Source organism: Molothrus ater, chromosome 3, assembly GCF_012460135.2.
Source record: "Molothrus ater isolate BHLD 08-10-18 breed brown headed cowbird chromosome 3, BPBGC_Mater_1.1, whole genome shotgun sequence".
Taxonomy (NCBI): Eukaryota; Metazoa; Chordata; class Aves; order Passeriformes; family Icteridae; genus Molothrus; species Molothrus ater.
Genome location: NC_050480.2, coordinates 52,740,723 through 52,762,469, shown reverse-complemented (window position 1 = coordinate 52,762,469; position 21,747 = coordinate 52,740,723). Strand labels below are relative to the sequence as shown.

At 38.1% G+C, this 21,747-nt stretch overlaps 1 protein-coding gene across 1 annotated transcript in view; it reads left to right on the top strand.

The window, feature by feature from the left end:
• TULP4 (TUB like protein 4) overlaps positions 1 to 21,747 on the top strand; it is a 149,758-nt gene that overhangs the window by 18,183 nt on the left and 109,828 nt on the right. Inside the window, 1 exon segment of the mRNA XM_036379547.1 lies at positions 7,980 to 10,264. Within this exon segment, the coding sequence (XP_036235440.1) occupies positions 10,013 to 10,264 (252 nt within the window). The 5' untranslated portion in view covers positions 7,980 to 10,012.

The following is a 21,747-nucleotide window of genomic DNA, read 5'->3' as shown; positions in this document are numbered from 1 at the left end:
TAGGCACTGAAGTACTGCACTGTCTTATGTTCCCTGAATGTAAGAGGGAACTGGAATATCCTGATCCTCTTAAGCTACTGAATTAAAATCCTGAAAAAGATGTTTTCATGTAATTTGTTTTAATAGACTTTGTAAGCTCAAGGGGATGACTGACACTGCAAGATTATGATGTTACCTTGCCAAGCTGCTTACCAGAAAAAGCAGCAGAATTCTCCTTACACCGTTTGCCAGCAGACTTTTTAAATACAGATGTTGAACCTTCAGTACAGATGTTGAGTTTTACAGAGGGAACTATCAGAGTAGATTATCTCTTGTTTCTTCTCTCTGATTGTTCTGTTTTTTCACCTCTTCTCAAAGCTCTTAACATGGTAAATATTGAGCTTTCATACAGTTCTGGGGTACTTTGTGAAGTACTTATTTAACTAAAAGAAGATTGTGCTGAAATAGGCTTGTCTAAACATATAGTAGTCTTAGGCATAGAAGGAAAAAAGTAATGATAAAATTTTACATCAAAATTATGAAATTACCTCAGATTGCTTTTGTCTTATTGTTACTTTTGTCTAGAAAATGTAAAGCGTGCTTGAGCAAAGTGTGATTGCAGGACTCTGACCCATATTTGTCAGACTTAGCAGGAGCTGTCTGCTAAGTAGCACATCATCTACTAAATGCAATCATATTACTTTCCCAAATCCAAGTTTCTAAAATGAAGTACAAAATGTATGAAGCTAATATTCTTCAACCAAATCAATCTTTCCTCTGGCTATTTTGAAAAGTTTACTGTCTTCCTCTGAAGATCCTTGTGTTCCTTGGGAAAGGCAGTAAGGTGTAACTTGGCAATGGGAAAGAAGAAAATCCAAAGGGAAAAAAACCCCACACCAGCATTCTTTCTCTTGTTTAGTCATGCATAACTTTAGCTTTAATTGTATGCGAGTGCATTTGCTCTGTGTGAGTGTTTATCTAAAAGATCAGATTTAACTGTGATGATGAATCTTCCCTTTTGATTCTCATGCTTTGTAGACTCTGAATCTGAGCTTTACAAAAAAAGCATTCCTTTTGGGTATAGGTTAGATAGAGGTGCATTTAAAGAGGCATTGAGAGTTTTCTGTTGACAAAGAGAAGTAATTGGGTCCAAGTAGTTTGACAGTTATTTCATTTATGTAACTTCCTGGGGATAAAAACAACAGAATGAAGTTAATTACAGCACTAGCTACCAAGTAATGAGAATATTACTTTTCCTCACAAAACCCATGCCAATTTACAACATTTGTTGACTTTCTTGATGAAACGTGAACATTTGTTCAGTGGAAGAGCATTTTCATAATTTTGTAGAGATTGGAGTTAGAAGCAACCACTATCTGGTAGTTGTACAGAGGGCATTGAATGAAATATTCAGAATTCCTACTTAAAATAACTTGTGTTGCTTTTTGAATATACTTTTCTAGAGTTTTTGCAACCCTTTTCCTATTCATTCATTTTCATCTGCGATCATTTTAACACATTGATTTTTCATGTTTAAGAGAAGAGAAGACACAGTCATTGATAGCCATCCTCCCACTGAATACCTCTGTAACTGGCAATTTTTGGCTATTATGGATTTCTTAATAGAAAGGTTGTAGTGTTCTAGTCATGCATGAGGAGTAGTATACTGCTACTTCTTATCCCCACTTCAAAATTCTGTATTTTAAGATATCTACTATTTAATATTCATATTTATATGAAATAGACATACTTCATATGTCTAGCAGGAGCTAGGCCAGTAAGAAGAGAGAATTGTGAAGACCTGTATAAAATAAAACTGCTTGGGCACCAGACTGCTGTGTGAATTTACCTAGGTGCAGATCTGCCTTCAGCTCACCCACCAGACCATGGCTGTGCCTGGTGGACACCTGTGTCTTTCTGACCTCCTTGCTTCTGTCTGGACAGGTGAGCAGTCAGCACTTGGCATATTAATACAGAGCAGATCAAAACCATCATTCACCTAACAGAGCACAAGTGTATGCAGCTGATCTTGTGCCCTCTGAGCCTTGGCAGTGAAACAGCAACTTTCAGAGGTCTTTGCTTTGCTCCAAGCATTTATTTAAAGCTCCTGACTTTACTGCATTTGTTTAAAGCATTTGACTTTTACAAATGCTTCTTTAGTGATTCTTGATTATCAAGGCTGCCTCTAAAGGAACTGCTCCTTGAGTTAGTCTGTTTCCATTCTATTATATGTCTCCTTTAATCCAGAGATCTTGACATGACCTTCCAGAAACAAGAGGAAAAAACATGGAACTTGGAGAAAAAGAGAGGGATGAGATGAAGCTGTTCTTAAGGTTTGCATCTCTTTGTTGCAAGGGCAGAGTATCCCTGCTCTGCATCTGGACCTCTGAGCAGTGGTGGTGAGGTGAGTGCAGGTCCTCAAACCAACCTGGAATCTTGAGTTACAGCACGTTCGGGACAGCCAGGACTAGAGTTCAGTTCTTCATCCCAAAGCCAAAGACTGGGAAACCCAAGCTGTTTGAAAAATGCAACTCCTGTCTTTGTATTTTTAAATGCACACACACACACAAAACACACAATCTCAGAATCCATCAACACCTGTGGTGCAGCTTGCAGGCATCACCAGGAGCTTCCTCTCTGCTGCAGCACACTGCACTTACACCGCTTCTCAGCAATTATCAGGTTTCTGACTTAAATATGTCTTGCTGTCCAAAAGACATAATTCTTGTTTATGAGGCTCTTCTGAATTTTAAAAACTGATGACATCTGTTGTTCTCTCCCTTCATCTCCCTTTCTTTTTTTTTATGTTGTTTGTTTCCATTGTAGTAGTGCATCACATACAAAGGTATATTGGGATTTTTGAGGAGAATATCGAAAGTTCAGTGTATGTTCATAAGAAAGTATTAAAGAGCCTGTGGGCAGATATTGGAGATAATTAGGAACTAGCTGGAACTGCTGGAGACTCGAGGGATGTTTGCAGGCTGCAGAATGTTCCTACGGGAAAGAAATTGCTCTGTAATTACCGGCAGGGTCAGCGCAGTCAGTTCAATGGAAAAGAGATGGTGAGAGCTGGGGCGCCCTCCCATGAAGGTCATTGAATATTCTTAGTAAGACACAGTTGTTGCCACTTTTTGATGAAGTCCCTAGTGAAGTATACATTGTCTAGGGCTTCTCTGTCCTGTGAGGGTTGTAGCCTTTTCTTGAGAAAGAAGATTGACACAAGTGTCAGGAATTTCTTGGTCACACTTGACAGTTTCTTTGAATCTCTAAAGTGTTTGGATGTGTTTTTCAGTGGTGTGAATCTCCCAACTCTTTAAAAGGCTACTATGTCTTATTTGTGGATTTTTATTTCCTGAAGCAGGTTTTTCAACACCTGTCTGGAGTGTTTCAGCTCACTTTTTTTTAATTTGAAAATGAGGCATATTTTCATGGCTCATGTGTAGCTTTGGCTCCAGGACATCCAAGCCATCTTAAATTCATCTTCAAGAGGAAAAACTTTGCTTCCCTTTCTTCTAAGGACAAAGCCCTGAGTTTAGAAATATTCTGTGCCCAAACTTTGTTATCAGTAGTCTTCAAGCAGCATACTAGTTGCAGGTACTCCTCCCTTCTGTTTCTCACTTGTTTTGTGCCTTTCCCAGTTTGCCAGTGCAGCTGAATGTGGGACAACACTGGGGCTGTGGCGGGGATTGATTCTACTTAAAAGAGCAAAAACTTTTGGGCACAGCTCAAACTGATTGAAATTGCCACAATTCCTAACCCTTTTGTGCATGGTGACTTCAGGAAGGGAAGCTCTCTTAAAATCAATCGCTGTTTTTGGAGAGTAAGTTTTCAGAGAGATCAGCTTCCAAGCCAGTTAATTTTTTTCTTCAGGCTTTTTAGGAAAGTAGTTAGTCTTGTTAAATAATTTTCTTTCACTTTTTTGATAGAATTGTTTAATGATTTTTGTTAATTTAGAGATTGGACTAAATAACAAATTGTATCATCTTACCAGCTTCTGTCTCTATAGTATTTAGCCTGTAATACAGTAACTCTATTACATGATGTGCCAATTTTGTACTGTAGTGTTCAGCAGTGACCTTAGAGGTTGCTCCCACAGTCCCCATTTGATAGCTGGTGGTATCATCTGCCATGAGCTTGTGCCAAAGCAGTTGTGGTTGGCACTTTTAAAATACCTTGCTATCTTCATGGACACTGGTGTACAGTTTTTCCTTCTTAGACTGCAAAAGGAGGGAAAACTACAATTTCCTTTCACCTTATGCAGGTTTGGCAGGTAGGGAATCTGGTTAGGCTGAAAAGTCCTGAAGTCTTTTCAAAGACTCTTCTATTTCTTTCCTTAGGATGTTTGGGTCATCAGAATCTTCCAAAAGCAGGCTGTGAGTCCTTATTTGTTTTGGTTTCTTGGAGATAATAATTCAGAAGTACTCACTTCACTTTTCCCTCTTTCCTTTCCTTCCCTTCCCAGTCCCCTTTTATCCTCGCCTTCAGATTCTCTGCTCTGCAGCCTTGAAGAGTAGAGGTTTGAATAAATATGAAATACTGAAGAGCTTGCTGCAGCATTGCTGCATTTGGCTGTGCTTGGCTTCTTTCTCTCAACAAAAGAGACACCTCAATGAAAGACGCATGAGAACAAACAAATATTTTTCTGGTTGTCCAGCTGTGGCTTAATGCACTTTATATAAGTTAGTAGGAACAGAAGATAAAAATGATGAGTTAAATATTGACACTACAATAAGAGAGCTACTGTTTATAAGCACATTTTTAAAAATTAGTACCTAAATTTTCTGCAGAAACGTAACTTGCTGCTGGGTTTTGCATTTGAGAAGAGCTATGCTTTCAAAACAAAATGAAATAAAATAATTGTGGATCCTGCTTTCCTTTGTCACAGGTCTAATATGTTTTTGTCTGTACTTAAATGTCTTACATCACTGGGCTTAGACTCAACAGTATTAGAGGATGAGTTCAAGTAGCATCTCCCTTTGTTAAAGGGGAAATCCAGAGAAAATATATTTTCAACTATCTTTTAAGTGAGAGTGAAGGTAGAGAATTCAGAGAATTCATTGATATTTATTGTCCTAGTAGTGTCAGAAACAATTCACCAGCAAAATCAGATGGTAGTGCACTTCTGTGATTAGTCCTTGCACTAATTTATATTAGGAAGGAAAGGTGTAGAAAATTTGGTGATTAAAAATCTTCAGTTAAAAATTTAGTTTTGATGAGTTCCATCTGGAAGGCCAAGTTCTCTTTCTGTGGTCAGCCCAAACTGACTTTGGGCCTTTGGGCTAGTGGTAGGATTGTGCAGGTGACACCCAGCTCTTCTTGCTATCATGCTTTTTATCCTCTGCTATTACACACTTCACAACAGAGGTGGAAGCCATTACCCTGGTGTTCCATGGAGGGGAAAAGCTTGGTTTCAAAATATGAAAATGAGCAGAACTGTGAGGCTGCTGTAATGGTGGTAGAAGAGGAGCGTCTAAATTACGGATTTTTTTTAAGAGAAGACTAGCACTTGAATCTTTTAGTTAGGTTATTTCTTAGGAACTACAGAGTGCATGGAAATGAAGAAGAAGGGAATGGAAAGCATTAATATATAATACATGTAATCTTAATTCAGTCTGTATTTTGAGTGTTTGATACTACAGTCTTAAAAGTATTTTTTTTTCTTGTCTCTGAATGTAACATAAAGGTAGTGTCGATCCTCAGTGACTCAAAGGTACAATATTCTCATAGGTTGTATTGTATTGAGAAAGTGTTGTGTTTGAATAATGCATTTGAATAATGGCTGATTTTATTACTTTTGTAGTTATTTTAGATTTTCATCTCTCCCTGACCAGCATTTCTAATGCAGTTAGGATATTTTTAAGAGGAGAAGCCTTTGGTCTGTCTAAAGGCTTAATAACTAATCTTGAAAGTGATGGTAAATGGGACTAAGGTGAGAGAAGGTTATTGACCAAGATGCAGATGAGTCCTTTTCTCAACCTTGTTAGTCTTGGGTGCAGTGAATAAGGACAGAAGTTGCATACAGATTATATGCAAAGCCACTGTATCTATAGTTACCTGTATTTTAAAATCCACTTGTAAACTCTGGATTCTTGTACAGTTCAAACAACCCTGTTTAGTGCTTATCTCTGCTCTGATATTTCAGAGACTTTGTTTTCTCAGTAAATATTTTTTTTTTATTTCTCTGCAGGATTAGTAAAGGCTTGCATCATAATACTCATGCTGCTAATATAAAATGTCAACTTTTGAATGCAGATGTCCGTTAGGAAGATTTCAGTGGGTACGGAAACAATGGCAGTGATCCTTCAGAGGATCAAGTTTGCTTATGGGATAAATGCAGAAGTTTGTCTACAAACCATTGTACTCTGAAAGTTTTTCTATGTTTTCCTATACATGAGCTTTCTCTGGGCTGTAATTGATAAGCACCAGAAATTTGGAAAGGTGACATTTGTCATATCATCATCTTGCCATGATGAAAAAGAAATTAATAGCAGTCATTATTTTTAAAACTTCAGTGAGATGTAGTGCTGAAGAGGTCTGGCAGTGACTCACCAAATCTCGGGGACAGTGTTTCTGATAAGTCAGCCAGCTGTGTAGTGTTGTAAACTACTTTACAACTTTGCCTTTGTGTCTGTAAATTTGTTTTCTTATCTAGTCTCTTTTTTTTAAACAAAATTAATTAATATGTCCATGCTAGAATGAAATAAGTGGTTAATTACAGGAAACATGAGGTTAGTATAGTGCTTTATGTAATAAAGACAAGACCATTTTTACAGCTCTGATGACTATTATGAATGCAGCTCTGAATTTAAATGAGCTCTCTTTAGCAGTGACTGTGTAGATGCAATAACTGCATATGTGTGCACTTCGGATACAACTACTGGAATATCCTGAATGGCCTTTTGCTTGGTCTCTTGTGCTTTATTTGTGTACACTCTTTTGTATAAAATTGACTTTGGGGAATTTTTCTCCCCTTTTTTAAATGGAGATTTAAGCAGCATTTGAATAGTCTTTAAATTCATCTGTGTTGATTCAGACTTTTAAGCTTTAATTTTGAAGTACCTTAGATCTCTTCAAAGCAGTAGTTTAAGCCCTGGAGGAATCTTTCCAGTCTCTTTGAGACTGATAAGTTCAGTACTGTATTTTCATGGTTTGGAGCATCTTTTCTATGAGGAAAGTCTGAGAGCTGAGACTTCAGCCTGGAGAAGAAAAAGCCTAAGGAGATCTTCTTGTTGTGTACAGTTGATGGGAGGGAATTGAATGAGAGAGACAGGCTCTTAATGGTGGTATCCAGTGACAGAACCAGAGGCAATGAGCACAAACTGAAACACAGATGGTTCCCTCTAAACATCAGGAAACACTTTTCTGTGAGGATGACTGAGCACTGGTGCAGGTTGCCCAGAGAATTCATAGGGTTTTCATCCTTGGAGATATTTAGAAACTGCCTGGATACAATCCTGGGTAACTGACTCTTTCTTGGTGACCCTGCTTGAGCAGTGTTTGGACCAGATGATGTCCAGAGGTCCCTTCCAGGTCATCCATTCTGTTTGTGTGTGCCTCAGGGTCTAACCCTGTGCCTGCTCTATCACTAACATCTCCCTTCCCCATCTTCACTTCAAAGCTGTGAAATCTTTAAGACTTTGCCCCAGAGACTGTGAGCAGGACAAAGCTCTTCCCCCTCCTCTCCCCCCCTCTGAAGTATCCTTCCCAGATACATTTCATTAGCTATACATGTCCATCGTGAAAGTTTTGGCAATTTCGGAAGTGAAAAAGAAAATTTTGTATTTTGTCTTTGTGTGTCTATCAAATACAAATATATTAAACGTGTATGTTCTCAATAATGCTTTATCTATATATAATACACTGTGTAGGAGTCCAGTATACAATCCTTAACCACAATACTTCAATTATTGTAACAGTAGTACCAGTATCTTTAACTTGTTTTGTGATTTATTTTATTCACTTTTTTCTTTTTGTGTGTGTGTATGTGCTTTGCTTTGCAGAGTTGGAAGAATCCAGGGATTTCAAGTTTTGAGTAGCAGGCATCTTACAAGATTACCACACCTAAACTGAAAAGGGAGATGCAGCTCTGAGTACCAGACTGGTGTATGCACTGCATGTACATGAAAACGCACGTGCTTTTGTCATCACGTAGACTTGCTCTGGCATATTCCTGAGAGCTTTGCAATTGATGAAAATTAATTTGAGAACCAGATGGAGCACCTTTGCAACACAGGAATCAGTAATCCATGGAAAGACACCTGCCAGTAATGTTCAACTTCCCACATGGTCTTCACGGGTGAAAAAAGTCTGCAAGAAGAGAAAGAAAAAACACCCTCTGTGCAGGAGAAGCCTAATAAATACCTCCACAATCTAAATCAATAGCTGTGAGGGAAACCGAAGAATCAAGAGGGCAGAAGAAACTGATTTAGTTCTAGCAGAGGAATAATGTATGGTCTTGGGCACGTTTTGCTTTGGGCTCAGTAGATGTGAATGGACAATAAATCGTGACCTTCTGCTGAGCAATGATGACTGGAAGTAAATAAGTTGAGGAACTATGGGACAAGTCTGGGCATTGAACTGAGCAAACCCTCGCCGTCCTTCTTGAGTTAACCAGGTCATCAAACTTGCATATCCCTTCTCCCTCTCCTTTTTCCTCTTTTCACTTAGTGTGATATAAATATTAGCTAATTGAGCTCATAAATGTTATTCAAATAAAACGATTGGAATACTTCATATGTTTCCTTCTTGTACAGCTGCAAATGTTGTGTCTGGAACTATGAATCTGTGCTGTAGACAAGCATCAAGAAGGAAAGATCCTGTCAAACAAGCAAGGAAAATACCTAGAGAAATAGTGAACCCAGGAAGTCAGATTTTTAATGCTGCTTCTCTTTCTTTTTTAGATGATTATATTTCTTCCTTCCTTGAATTTTAGAAGATTTTGAAAGAGTGCTTACTTGATGTGCTTTAATTCTGGCATTTGTTTTTTATGGTAGAATGAAAAGTCTGTGATTCCTTGTAGCAGAAAAAAAAGGGAAAAGTAAAGGAAAAACAGCTTGATATTGTAGCCCGTTCCACAGGAGAAAGAACTTCATGGTTCACCTGAGGCAAACTTACCTACTTTGAAAGCTAACAGCTTAAGAGCATTTTTGATTCTGCTATAAATGAAGAGGGGGTTCTTTTTCATTCGTGTGTGGCAGCAAAAAGTGGGAAAGCAGGCAAGATAGCGTGATTAACAGTTCAGGCTGTGTTGGGTCTCTGGTGGAAAAAAAAGTGCTGCGATGAAAATTGGATTGGCTTTGGATTGCAAAAACTTTTGAGTCCAACGAGCGGTTCAGTACCAAGAGGAATTTCCTAACTGGCCTGGCACACCAGTGCCTGCACAAGTTCGGGTCTGTTGTTTCACACGGTTTGTGTGCCTTTTTTTCCCTTTATGCAATCTCTTTCAGCTTTAGCAGCAGAAATACATCAGATGGAAAAGATATGCCAGAGGGCAGCTTGGAAAAGAGGAATGTCATATATATACATATATATGTATGTGCGTGTGTTTAAATTTCTGCAACTGAACTTTTGAAGAAAATCTGACTGGAGGAAGTTTTAAAAGCCTTAAGTTACTTGAAACCTACACATTTGCAACTCTTTGTCTCTGGAATTGCATTACGCTAAACTGGAATCTCAGGCTGAATAAAGATTATATCAAGTTGAGCAAAAAGATGACTTAACCATTTCTTGAGCGCCTCTTATGAAGTAGCTGTTTCTCCAAAGGATAAGTGCACCCCCACTCTACAGACTCAAAACAAAAATGAACCTGAATTTTTTTTTAAGTGTTACTTTTTCTTAGCCAACTGCCATCATCTTTTATAGAGGAATTTTTCACTATGCATTTGGTGGATATTTATAAACACTGACCCCATCCTCCTCCCTTTCAATGATCTATCCAGGTCAGTCTTATCAATAAAAAAAAAAAAATTTGATTTAAATTTTGTGCACTAGACATATTACTTTCTTATGTCAAAAAATAAAATATTTAAAAAGCATGTATGCAGCAGTGGAACATGGGCCTGTTCTTTGCAGCGATTCCAACATCCTCTGCCTCTCCTGGAAAGGCAGAGTCCCCAAAAGTGAGAAGGAGAAACCGGTGTGCAGGAGGCGGTACTATGAGGAAGGCTGGCTGGCAACGGGCAATGGCAGAGGAGTTGTGGGTGTCACTTTCACTTCCAGCCATTGCAGGAGGGACCGGAACACCCCTCAGAGAATCAACTTCAATTTGAGGGGCCACAACAGTGAGGTAAGCAAAACATGTGTTACACTCTAAAGAAAATGATAGCTACCTTTTTTTCTTCTCTTCTCTTCTCTTCTCTTCTCTTCTCTTCTCTTCTCTTCTCTTCTCTTCTCTTCTCTTCTCTTCTCTTCTCTTCTCTTCTCTTCTCTTCTCTTCTCTTCTCTTCTCTTCTCTTCTCTTCTCTTCTCTTCTCTTCTCTCTCTTTTTGTTTAAGTATTTCTGCTTGGAATTTGACAGAGTGATATGAAGGAGGCTCAAGACTAATCCAAATGGGATTTGGGTCAGTTGGAATTTTTCTGGTAAATTCAAGCATACACGACTGATGGTGGGAGGTTCTCTGGAAATGTGTCTTGTTTTGGTCTGGCCTACTTTCTCCTTCATTCCCCAGCACCTGCCAGTTTCCAAGCAAATGCAATAAATGCATGTTAATGGAAGTTGAAAGCTGTGAGAGTCAACTGCTTTCACACGGTGATGAAGTCTGGCCTGGAAGACAAATGGAAAGGCAGGGCAATAGGAAAAAAGCTTGCTTGAAGTCTGCCAGATTTTCAGAAGCTGCAAACTGGAATGGCCTGTGACAGGAGATAGCTGTTTTATCTGGAAAAGCTTCTCATTTTGTTAGAATCAAGGCCAACTGTGACTTCTCAGAGAAATGCTGAGGTGCCTTGCAGTAAAATGCCATAACTTCAGTGTGCAACACATTGTCCTGAGTACAATGATACAAAAACTTTTCCATTCGTGTTTTCTGAAAGGCATAAATCTGTTGGTATAAACTGGTATTTCAGCTGTGCTTTATCATCTTCCTGGCACCCATCTGTTTGTATAATGCTTCATGGAAAGTGCAGGTGATGCCCAGTAACATACCAAGTGTCTTAGACAACAGGGAGGACCTAGTTTGTTTCTGCCTTTTAGTTAGGATGTGTTTGGATGTGCTCTTTGAGAAGAGTCTGTTCAAATCAAAGATTTGCTGTTAGGTTGGTGGGTGGAATGGCATTTTAAATACTGAAATGAAAACCAAAGATACACCAAATTTACAATGTGTTTTTTCTTGTCTTTTTTGCTATTTATTGGGTGGACTCTGGGAATGTATGTTGCCCTTTCAACCCAAGCTGCACCAAAGTTTCAGAAGTGGGTAGTTTTGGTTCTTGTGTAACATTAGTAACAATCCTCTTTAAGCAAAAAAAGGGAGCAGCTGTCGAATACTTAGTCTGAAATAATTGCTTCCACATGCTTTGTGTATATGGAGGTGTGTTGGTGTATGGTAAATCATACAGACTTCTATGTGTATAGATGAAAGACAGATTCATGTATATGTTTGTATCAGGTTAATTCAAAGAAATTACAGCCACATTTTCCCGAAGGGAAGAATGATATTTGAATCCAGCATTTTGGTTTGAATGACAGCTAGTTGTCTGTTTAATTTTTAATTACAAATTGCATTTTATTTTTTAAGTGTGTGTGACACAATGATCACTTTGCGTTTCTCCATATTTTGTTATTTAAATTTTCAGTGAACCTGGGCACTTGTTTCTCTTCTTTTGTGTAATATATGTTTTCGCAACAATATAGGAAGTTTCTGTTTCTGTGAAGTCTTATTGCAGAACTTGGAAATACAAGACTAGGTTTCAGTATGTGCCCATTTAAGCGGAGAAGATGCTCATATGCATGCTGCCCTTTGGGTTTGGCTAGTTTTGCTTTATTTACTCCATTGGCCCTTGGAGTCTCTTTGTGGGTCATTGCATCATTGCTGTGTGGATTTAGCTGTGCTGTTTGCACATCCTTTCAGCTAACAATGATTGGCATGAGAGAGAGAGATTCAAATGAAATGAAACTTCTCTATTTGAATCTTTTTGTTGTGGTTGTTTGGGTCAAGCTTGTGATTAATAAAGGGTTGTGTTCCTGTAAGTAATCCTCCTGACAGCAGGAATTGTGTCAATGACCAGAGTAGAGGCTTCCAATTTATGTCTCCGTAAAACAAAACTGACATGGTGGGATAGAGAAGTGGCTTTAGTGGAACTAGCTTTCTGTGATGAGTCTGTGGCTGCTATCAGACTTTCCTACTGTTATGTGTTTCTGACCATCGTTGTAAATAAAAGTTCATTTTTACAAGATGATGTGTTACTCAGCGCTCTTCACCAGGCTTACTGAATTTAATCCTTTTATAGGAGAATCCCACTGGTTTGGATTAGAATGTTAAAGATATATAGTTCAATGGGCAGCGAGATTCTTTCTTTAGAAGACACCTTTTCTTCTAAGTCTGTCTGCTGAAAGATTCTTGAAAGAAAATATTGAACAGCAGTGCTTATTGCTACTATTTGCATAAGAAGAAGTAGTAAATGTTTTGTTTTCTTATTGTCCTGTTAAAAAAGGCCAACAACAACGTGGTCTCTATTGTGTACCACCATTCATAATGGAAAATGCTGATTTTGCAAGCACATCCTGGTATGTGTGTCTGATGAGGACCTATGTGTGTCTGATTAAAGCCACGTTTGTTGCTCAGAGTGGGCCCTTAGATTGTGGTTGACTTAAAACTCATAAGAGCCTGTTTGATTTGCTGACTAGTTCTAGAAGCATATTGTGTTATCTTGTTCCCAAAAATGGTGATTTATACCTATTTTAGAGTTGATTTATAAATGGTGATTTATACCTATATTTTTCTCTGGGATAAAGCTAGGGTGCCAAGTGAGGTTTATTGCTTTTCAGTCATACAGTGCTACTTCAACATTAGTATGTGTTCAATTAAGTATAAAATGCTGAAATGAACAGAATGGAAGAGTGACAATATAGAAGCAATATAAATGTTTTCCATTTAGAGTGTAATTAACAATATGCTGTGGGCAGAGCACTACATTGTATTTAAAGTGAAAATCTAGAAGAAGGGGTAATGTGGCAGCACTGTGCTTCTGGCAAGAATGTGAGACTATTTTTAAGTAAGTCAAGAAGGTGAATGCTTGTGATGGATTTTTGCAATCTTTTTATGACTGCTGGAGAGATTCGCTGAAATCTTTTTGGTTTATTTTCTTGACTCTAATAAAATGCCTGTAGCCTATAAGAACAAACAAGAATGAGGAATCCCCAGGACTGAATTACTGACATGCATATTATAGTGCTGGATTTGAATGACTCATCATGTTGAACAGTAATTGAGAATTAAAAGCATTGTAATGTGAGCCACACTTATGTTTCTGCAATTGTTTTGCTTAGTTCTTATTTATTCTGTGGCAAGGGGTGAAAGTATTGCATTTTGTGATACAAAATTGTGAGCAGTACACTCTGAAGTGTGCCAGACTGAGTATTTTTTTATAGTGCTACAAAGATACCAACTTTCAGTATCTGATCCATCTTGAGTTTTCTGGGGAGAGATTTCCAGGGGGCTTTGTGAGAGATAACTCAAAAAAAAGAGCCCACATTTAATTTAGGAGGCTTCAATTAGCCTTATGGGGATTTTCCTTCCAGTGAAATATTTTGCAAATCTAATTGGTTGGATGGTGCCATTGTAAGTGTTTCTTCTAATGGTTTCTGTTGTGTCTAGTGTATTAAGATGGTACCAATTTTTATAGCACTTAATGTTTCTTAAATTGCTAGTGCTTAAAAAAATGTTTTGCAGGTGTACATTTACTTTTGACTTTGCTAACTAAAAAGACATCTTTGATATATTTAATAAGAATCAGTATGCTAATTGCTAGACTGAGGCATTAAAAAGTATTACAGGTATATGCAAATTAGATGCAGTGAATTAAGTAACAAGCTGAATACATTATTGAGCATATATAACATTTTTTACTGTAAAGATAAAGGAAATTATTTATTTACATCTGTCATTAATTGAGTGTTCCAAGCACATATCTACAGCTGCAAAAAACCCACCCTGTTTCATTTAGCACAGGTTTTAGTAGATAGGGATGTAAACATGTCTCAGCTGGACTGTCAAATGAATTAGTTACAGCTTTTCAAAGGAACACTGTCCTTTAAAAATATTCAATACATGTTGGTTTTCATACTGCATTAGTTATGGAAGTCTGCACAGTTCTTGGTTTTGTTTTGGTTTAGAGTAGAAGGAGCTTAAAATGTTTTTTCCTGGTTTTAAAAAGAAAGAAAGCTTTTCTTTATCCTCTCCCGTTTTTTTGAGGTTTTATGTATCTTGCAGAGCAGATTTTTTCCAGCAGTCTCTTGCTTGTTTGGGAAATAAATTTTAAAAACCCAAACAAATAAGCGTTTTCAGTAGTGTTTCTTGGTTTGTAGTGTCACTGGGAAGAATACAGAAAAACAATATAGGAAAATTTTTTTGTTTGTTTAAACTTTGTTTTAATGTAACTGGCATTTGAAAGTTAAATGGGATTTTTATTATGATTCTTGGACAGAAGAATTGAATCAGCATGTGACTCTTTACAGTATGGATCCCTCGTATCAAATGTTGCTTTCAGACACAGCTGGAACAGTTGTTACTGGTGAATAATTAAAAAATCCTGAGGTAGAATGATGCCATGATGATCCCTTTTGGCTTTAGAAGTCTCAGTGGTACAAGACATACGCTGTTGTAAACTGCAGTGGTACTGCAGATCTCTTTTCTGTTTTTCTGTCACTGCACAAAGAAGACAGGACGTTTGTTGGCAGAAATACTGTCTCTTTGTTAAAGCAAGTTAGTGTAATTGGAAAAGACAGACAAGCTTTTGGGCATACAAGGTTCTAAAGAAGGACTTTTATTTCTGAAAGCCTGTGTTGTTTTTACATCCTACCTGATACAATGCTAAATCTTTCTTCAAACCATGCCCTTCCTCTGTCCTTAAGCTATTAGGGCTACAGAAAAATAGTGCTGCAGAGAGGCAGAACTAGTGGGGAGTGACTTGTAGGACAGTAGGTCCTGTGCCTGCCTGTGTGGCTCTGTTTGCTTTGTACTGTGGCTGGTATTGCCAGGCTGTTCTCACTGCCTGCTTACAGAAAGGACAGACACGTTGGGCTTTCATGCAGGCTCCTTAATGCACCTTCTTGAACTGCCTGCTCTGCAGTTAGTCTGGGTGCTTGAGTGCTTTTATTTCTTCAAGCAAATATTAAAAGAGCCAAAATACATTTTAAATCTTTTTGGTAGTCTTTTATCAGTCTTTTCAACCTTTGCTGAAGTTTAAACATGCTCCATGGCATGCAGAGGTGTCTTTCATAGCCTTCTCTTAGGAGAATCGTTAAAGAAAATAAATGGAGTAATAAGTTGGAAATGGTTGATCCTTTCCCCTTAAATGACAAATAGCAGTCTTGCTGTTTCCCATTTCTATGTCCTGTGTCAGTTTACAAATGCCAAGGTATGGCCTAAACTTGTGTACCAGCACGACTCCTGTATAGTTCGTTCACTCTAAGAACTGTGACCACTTTCAGTGGGTCTTTTTCTTTGTGGTACTGTCTTTTTTCCAGCCACACCCAGCTCCTACTTTCACAAATATTTTTGTGAAAAGCCTTTCTTTCTGTCCATTTTTCTCAATTGTCTTAGAATCTCAGCCTCTCTGTTCAATGTTTATTCTTATGCAGTTGTGGCTTTGAAGCAAACCATCCAATATTGCCACAATTGTTGCTGAGTAATGAGAGTTGGTAATGCTGCATTGATCTGCTACTTGGAAATTGCTCTTGTAGGTCATGCAGCAGTTCGTTTCTTGCAAAGGTTAGGTCATCAGCTTTGGAAAATTTTACATTACAGTTTTTCTGGTTTGTAGTAATAAGCATCTAGATAATTACCCCGAAAGCTGAGGAAAAAAGGAATATATAATGTGAAAAAATACTGTCAGCTTTTAAGCAAAATTAATTATATTTGTAAGTGGGTCATCCATGCAGTTTAAAATTTTATCATGAAGAAAATGTAGCTATAGTTTTGTTGTTAGATAAGTCTACTCAGAAAAGTTTGAAGTGGAATCAAGCTCACTTAAATCAGAAATTACTCCAAATTTTTTTTCAAAAAATTGCTGAAAGATAACAACATGCATATTTTAGGATAATGACATGCCTGAGGGGCATTTCTTGCTTTTTGAATTAGGGTGAAAATACTTTGTTCTTCTGTACAGAAGCAGTTGTTCCACATGATAATTTGTGTGTTCAAGCAAAATAAATGCATTTTCTTTAACATAAGTTTAATGATGAGGATCTATTGATGTACTGAATAGATGAGATTACTCACGTATTAGACAGTGGATACCCAAGCTTGGAACATGAGTACTTTCTGAGTAAAGTGTTCAATAAAGAATTTATTATGAACTTCTGAAGGCCTTGTATATATTGAGCATCTGAAGAGTAGAGAAATTCAGTTTTATGATGGCATTTCTGAGCCATAATAATCATTAAGGACACTGCCTTGGTTTAAACAGTTCCCAGAGGAGTTCATCAAATTACAGATAGTCTGAACAGATAAGATACCCATTACAAACTATAAACATTTCACAATATAATTGAATGTAGAGTACCAAGTAACTGCTTGTCAAGTGTAGCTAGAATGTAGTAGGACAGACAAAAGATATTTTATAGGCACTTATCCTTGGGCAACCAGCATCTCTGCTTTAATAGCAATCCTTTGTGAACATGCATGAACTTCTGAGGAAATTCTCAATATCCTCTTTGCATTAGGAACTTCTTTAAAGAGAAATAATCCACTTGTATAATACAATTGTTATGGGAAGTAATGAAAATGAAGTTGAATTGGGGAAATTCTTGTGCATTTTCAAAAAGAAATGCTGGTTTATGATTTTCATCAGAATTGTGATATTCCAGTTCTAGAATTACTTAACAAATTCATATACTGGGAAATAGTATCCTTATGCATTGATTTTTCTTTTATTGTTATTATTTTAAGGATATTAAATGTATGTAGATGACTTTACTAATGAATAAAACACAGCTTTGTTTACCCTAATCAGAATGTTGAACATGAGCTAGCAGTGTAACCCTTACTGAAAAAGGGCAAATGTGTCCCTGGTGACATCAGGAGAAGTATTGCCAGCTGTTTAAGGCAGGTGGTCCTTACCCTCTGCACAGCTCTGGTGAGGCCACACCTGGAGGATCATGTTCTGGGGTCGGGGTTCCCCAGTAAGAGAGGTCAGTGAAGGGCCACAAAAATGACTGAGGGACTGGAGCACCTCACCTGTGAGGAAAGACAGAGAGCTGAGACTGTTCAGCCTAAAGAGAAGGTCCAGAAGAATATTTTTCATGTATGTAAGTACCTGCAGGGAGGCTGCAAAGAAGATGGAGCCAGGCTGTTTTTGGTGGTTCCCAGAGACAGAGGTAAAGGGCACAAACTAAACTGCAGGAGGTTACCCATGAACATCAGAAAATGTTTTTTTACTGTGAAGGCAGGTGGCATAGATAGCCCAGAGGTTTTGGAGTCTCCATCCTTGGAAATAATCAAAAGAGCCACCTGAACACAGTCCTGGGCAAGAAAATCCATGTCCCTGCTTGAGCAGGGAGCTCAGAATTTCCAGAGGTTCCACCCCAATCACTCTGAGATTCTGTGAAATATATTTGTAAATCTAAGTGAAATCTCTTGCACAAAAATTGGTGAAGCAGCATCAAAAAACAGCTCTTGAGGCAGGCAGGAAGTGTTAAGCATACAGAAGTGTGGAGAGAATCCATTCAAGTTTGGCTAAAATGAGAACAAACTGCTGTGCTAGAAGAGGAGGATTTTTTTTTTTTTTTCCTGAGGAGAAATCCATATGGTTTCCCAAGTAGTCAAAGAGTTGGAGAGCATAGTCAAAATCCTCATGCAGAGTTGCAGGCAGAGGTTATTAAAATGCAGAAGAAAGTCAAGCTGTTGGATGTGAGTGACTTCATATGAGAAACAGAATTTGCGAAGGAAAATTGTCATTGAGCTGAAGAGAAGGAACTGTCTAGATGCACAAATCATGGTGTTTGAAAAGTTTTAGAAGAAGCTACAGAACGTGAGTCTGTTGTAAACTATAGAAACCTACAGCTTTGCATCAAACAAAATGATAAAAATGCTAAATTGTAGACACTGAAAGATCAGACTTCTGGAGGAAATTGTATCACAAGCAGTGCCCCAGTTACTGAGTTGGCTCATCTGCTTGTAAAATGAGAAAATGGCAAGTAATTGTTTCATCTGGGAAAGACAAGGCAGAAGTGTGAAGAAGCCTGCAGCAGCAGACGCACACTGCCTGGGAGAGGTGTGGGCAAGCACCTGCCCATGTTCAGGAGCCACAGGTGCAGCTGGAGTGCAGCCAGTCTCAAAATGTCAGGGTGGAGAATGGCACTGGCTTTTGTGAAGCTGAGCAAACATGTGGGGGATCTGGCAGGCACTGACAGTCAGCAGAAGGCAGCAGTCAGTTGCACAGATGTGGCTTCCAGAAGATAATGGCCAACAGCAGAAGGCTGATTATCAGCAGTATGGCCATGTCCTGCTAATGTCTTGAGTGGTGTCCTGGAGAGGGAGCCAAATATAAGCACCTGCAAGAGATGTTGGAGAAGTTGGGAAAGAGTGAATATTTCAGCCTGTTAAAGAAGAAATGCAGTCTTCTGAGTAAGGTGGCAAAAAGAGAGTTCTTCCACCTAGAGAAGAGACAGCTCTAAAGCCTCAAACCTGAAAGAGCTAGAGGAGGTTGAGTTTACAGGAAAACCAATTCCCCCCAAAGGAATATCAAGGTCATTCTTCAGGTAGATGCACAACAGAGAATTATGTCAGTGAAAAAAAAATAAAGGTAGAAAGGAGACTCAAAAATCTTGATTATTTGATTACAAAATACTAAAAATGGGGATATTTAACCTTAAGCTGTGCCAGGGAAGTTTGGGTTAAAAATCAGAAAAAAATTCGTCACTGAAATAGTGATTGGGCACTGGAATCATCTGCCCAGGGAGGTGGTAGAGTCACCATCCCTGGATGTGTTTAGAAAGAGTCAGGGTGTGGCACTCAGTGCCATGGTTTATTTGATAAAGAGGTGTTAGGTTATAGGTTGGACTTGATGATCTCAAAGGCCTTTTCCAATCTAGTTCATTCTGTGATTCTGTGTGATTCGTAGCTTCCCTAATGAGGACCTTTCTTGAGGAATGACCTTATCTGTCAAGGGTGCACCTGTGAAGATACCCCAGAAGCTGTTCAGAGGATAGAGTGAGACTGCTTTCTGGTGCTCTGCTGTGGGTAAAAGGAGTGTTGATGGCATACTAGAGAGCTTAGTTTGTAAGGGATACAACAGGACATTAAGAAAAGTGATCCTGTTTCTTCTTCTTTCCCTTTCCCCGATTCTGATTTGATCCTGTGCAGTATTTTTTGAGCCTGAAAATATACAAATATCTTCCTCTTCAGCTGAGCAGTTTCCTATGAGCATACAATGGAACTGTGGTTCCTGCTGCTGCACAGAAGTGAGAATGCCAAATGTCTGATTCATTAATAAAGAGTGTTGCTGTGGAGGGAGTTGTGTTTATTTTAAGGAATGGATGCTCAAAAGGTTTAGTTCCTTGAAATAAGGTGTCTTAAAAATATGCAGAGGATTAAGTGGCTAAGAAAGGCTGTAGATTGAGGGTACCTGTCACTTCTTGTTCTGGTAGTATCTTGAGCCAGGCCTATGCTTGATAACCTAAATGGGACCAGTATTGAACAAAATGTATGAAATGGAAGAACATTTTTTGTTCTTCCATCCAGGCTCAGATTAGTTTACTGTACAAAATGGGGCCTTAGCTTAAGTTATGTTTATTGGTGTCTGAGATAAATGTTTTCTCATTTACATTATCTTAGCAATTCTGCTTTTGGCCAGAAGGTACCCCATTGATCACAGATGTTAGAGTAGGAATTACTGTTTTCCTATGAAAAATCATCATCTATGTGTTTATTTACATTTCAGTGCATTTCCAGCATTCTTACTGTTTCCAGAATAATACTTTCAAATGGTTCCCTCAGATTTAGTAGTCCTCCTACTAATTAGAGATTCCAGACTCTGCATTTCACTTGTGAGAGAAATCTGGTGTCATTAACTTTCTTGAATATCAGCAACAATTATGCAAGTTACAAAAATGTAAACCAAGGCTTGTTTATTGAGAAATACCTGTTGGCATATACATAGATGTTCATGTTTGAAGGAAATCAGAAGTCTTTTGAAGCAGTGCTTCAAATTGAGAGTTGTTCATAATGACAGAATTTCTCCTGCCCTAACCTTTCTCCAGAAGAAACAAATCCAGCAGGGAGGTTAACAAATGAGATTTTGATATTGTCATTTTCATACATACTATTTATGAAACCAGTTATACTTTGTTATTATGCTTTATGGCTGCCATAAAGTTACTCTGTTGAATAAACAGATTTGAATTAGGTTTTGACACAATGTTGTTATGTTTTATTAAAGGGCCTATCTGAAGCTGGTGTTTCTTTGAGTTAATTATGGTAAGAGTTCTAGTCTCTGTGGTCACTTAGTAAGGGTTAAAATTGTCCTCCCTCAGCCAGGCTCCTCCTGGAGTGGAGAAGTGAGATCTACTTGTGATTGCACTGGTTGGGGAGATGACTGTGTGTACTGCAAGGCAGTGGGTGTCAGGAATTATAGGTGGAGGTCATTTTTCCATCCTGAAGGTCTTGCTACTGACAGCTAAAATGAGCCATCTAAAGCGTAAAAAGGGAGAAGAGGCTTCTCTAAAACCAGGTGATCCTATACTACCATTTGAGGCAAATATGTCTAATTTTGTTTCCATGCATACAGAATATTTTCATAATGCCTTGTTCACATTTTAATTGCTCTTTCTGCAGCTTTGATGCATAATTGTAACAGTAATCAGAACAGGTTTGCCTGATTTGAAAAACTTCCATCTTGTCCATAAGACTAGAAAGCACAGTATAAAGAATTTGTATGCTATGCACAAGGCATTTTATGACTTCATTTGAGATTTTTTCAATGTAATTTCTGAGCCAGAGACTTTTATACTGAGATGCATCAAGGTTTAGTAGCAAGTGTATCTCCTTTTTGAAAATAATAAGACAGAGACTTAAAATATTTTAAACTTGATGGGTTTGGGCAGCTGGTTTTTAAGTTTCTTGTGGCCTTCACATTTTTAATGTTAAGGACAGAAATTTGAAAGCTATTTAATATGAAAGACACTCTAGTCTCCTAGGTTGTTTTTTTCTAAAACTACTAGTAGTATCAGAAATACCTTGCTATTAAAATTTTCTTTTAAATCCATTGGTGCAAATACTGGTAGCAACTGAACTGCTAGTTTTACTTCTACTCACTCTATTATTATTATGGTTATGCTATTGAAAAATATATAGTATTACCTAGTGGGCATCCATTAGTACTTTTACTAGAATCTGTTCCAGCAGAGGTTTTGATTTACTTGATGTAGGCATCTAATATGTAATTATTTTAAACATTAAGTGATAGCAGCTTTTATGAAAATAGGGAAAGGGCTCAGAATTTAGATAGAAGTGGGAATGAGCCTGAAGTGTAGGTAGGGTGGGAGTTTTGGGACTGTTTGGATTCAAGATGCAGGGATACCTGGAGGAAATAGATGTCAGAGAAGAGGGCAAACCT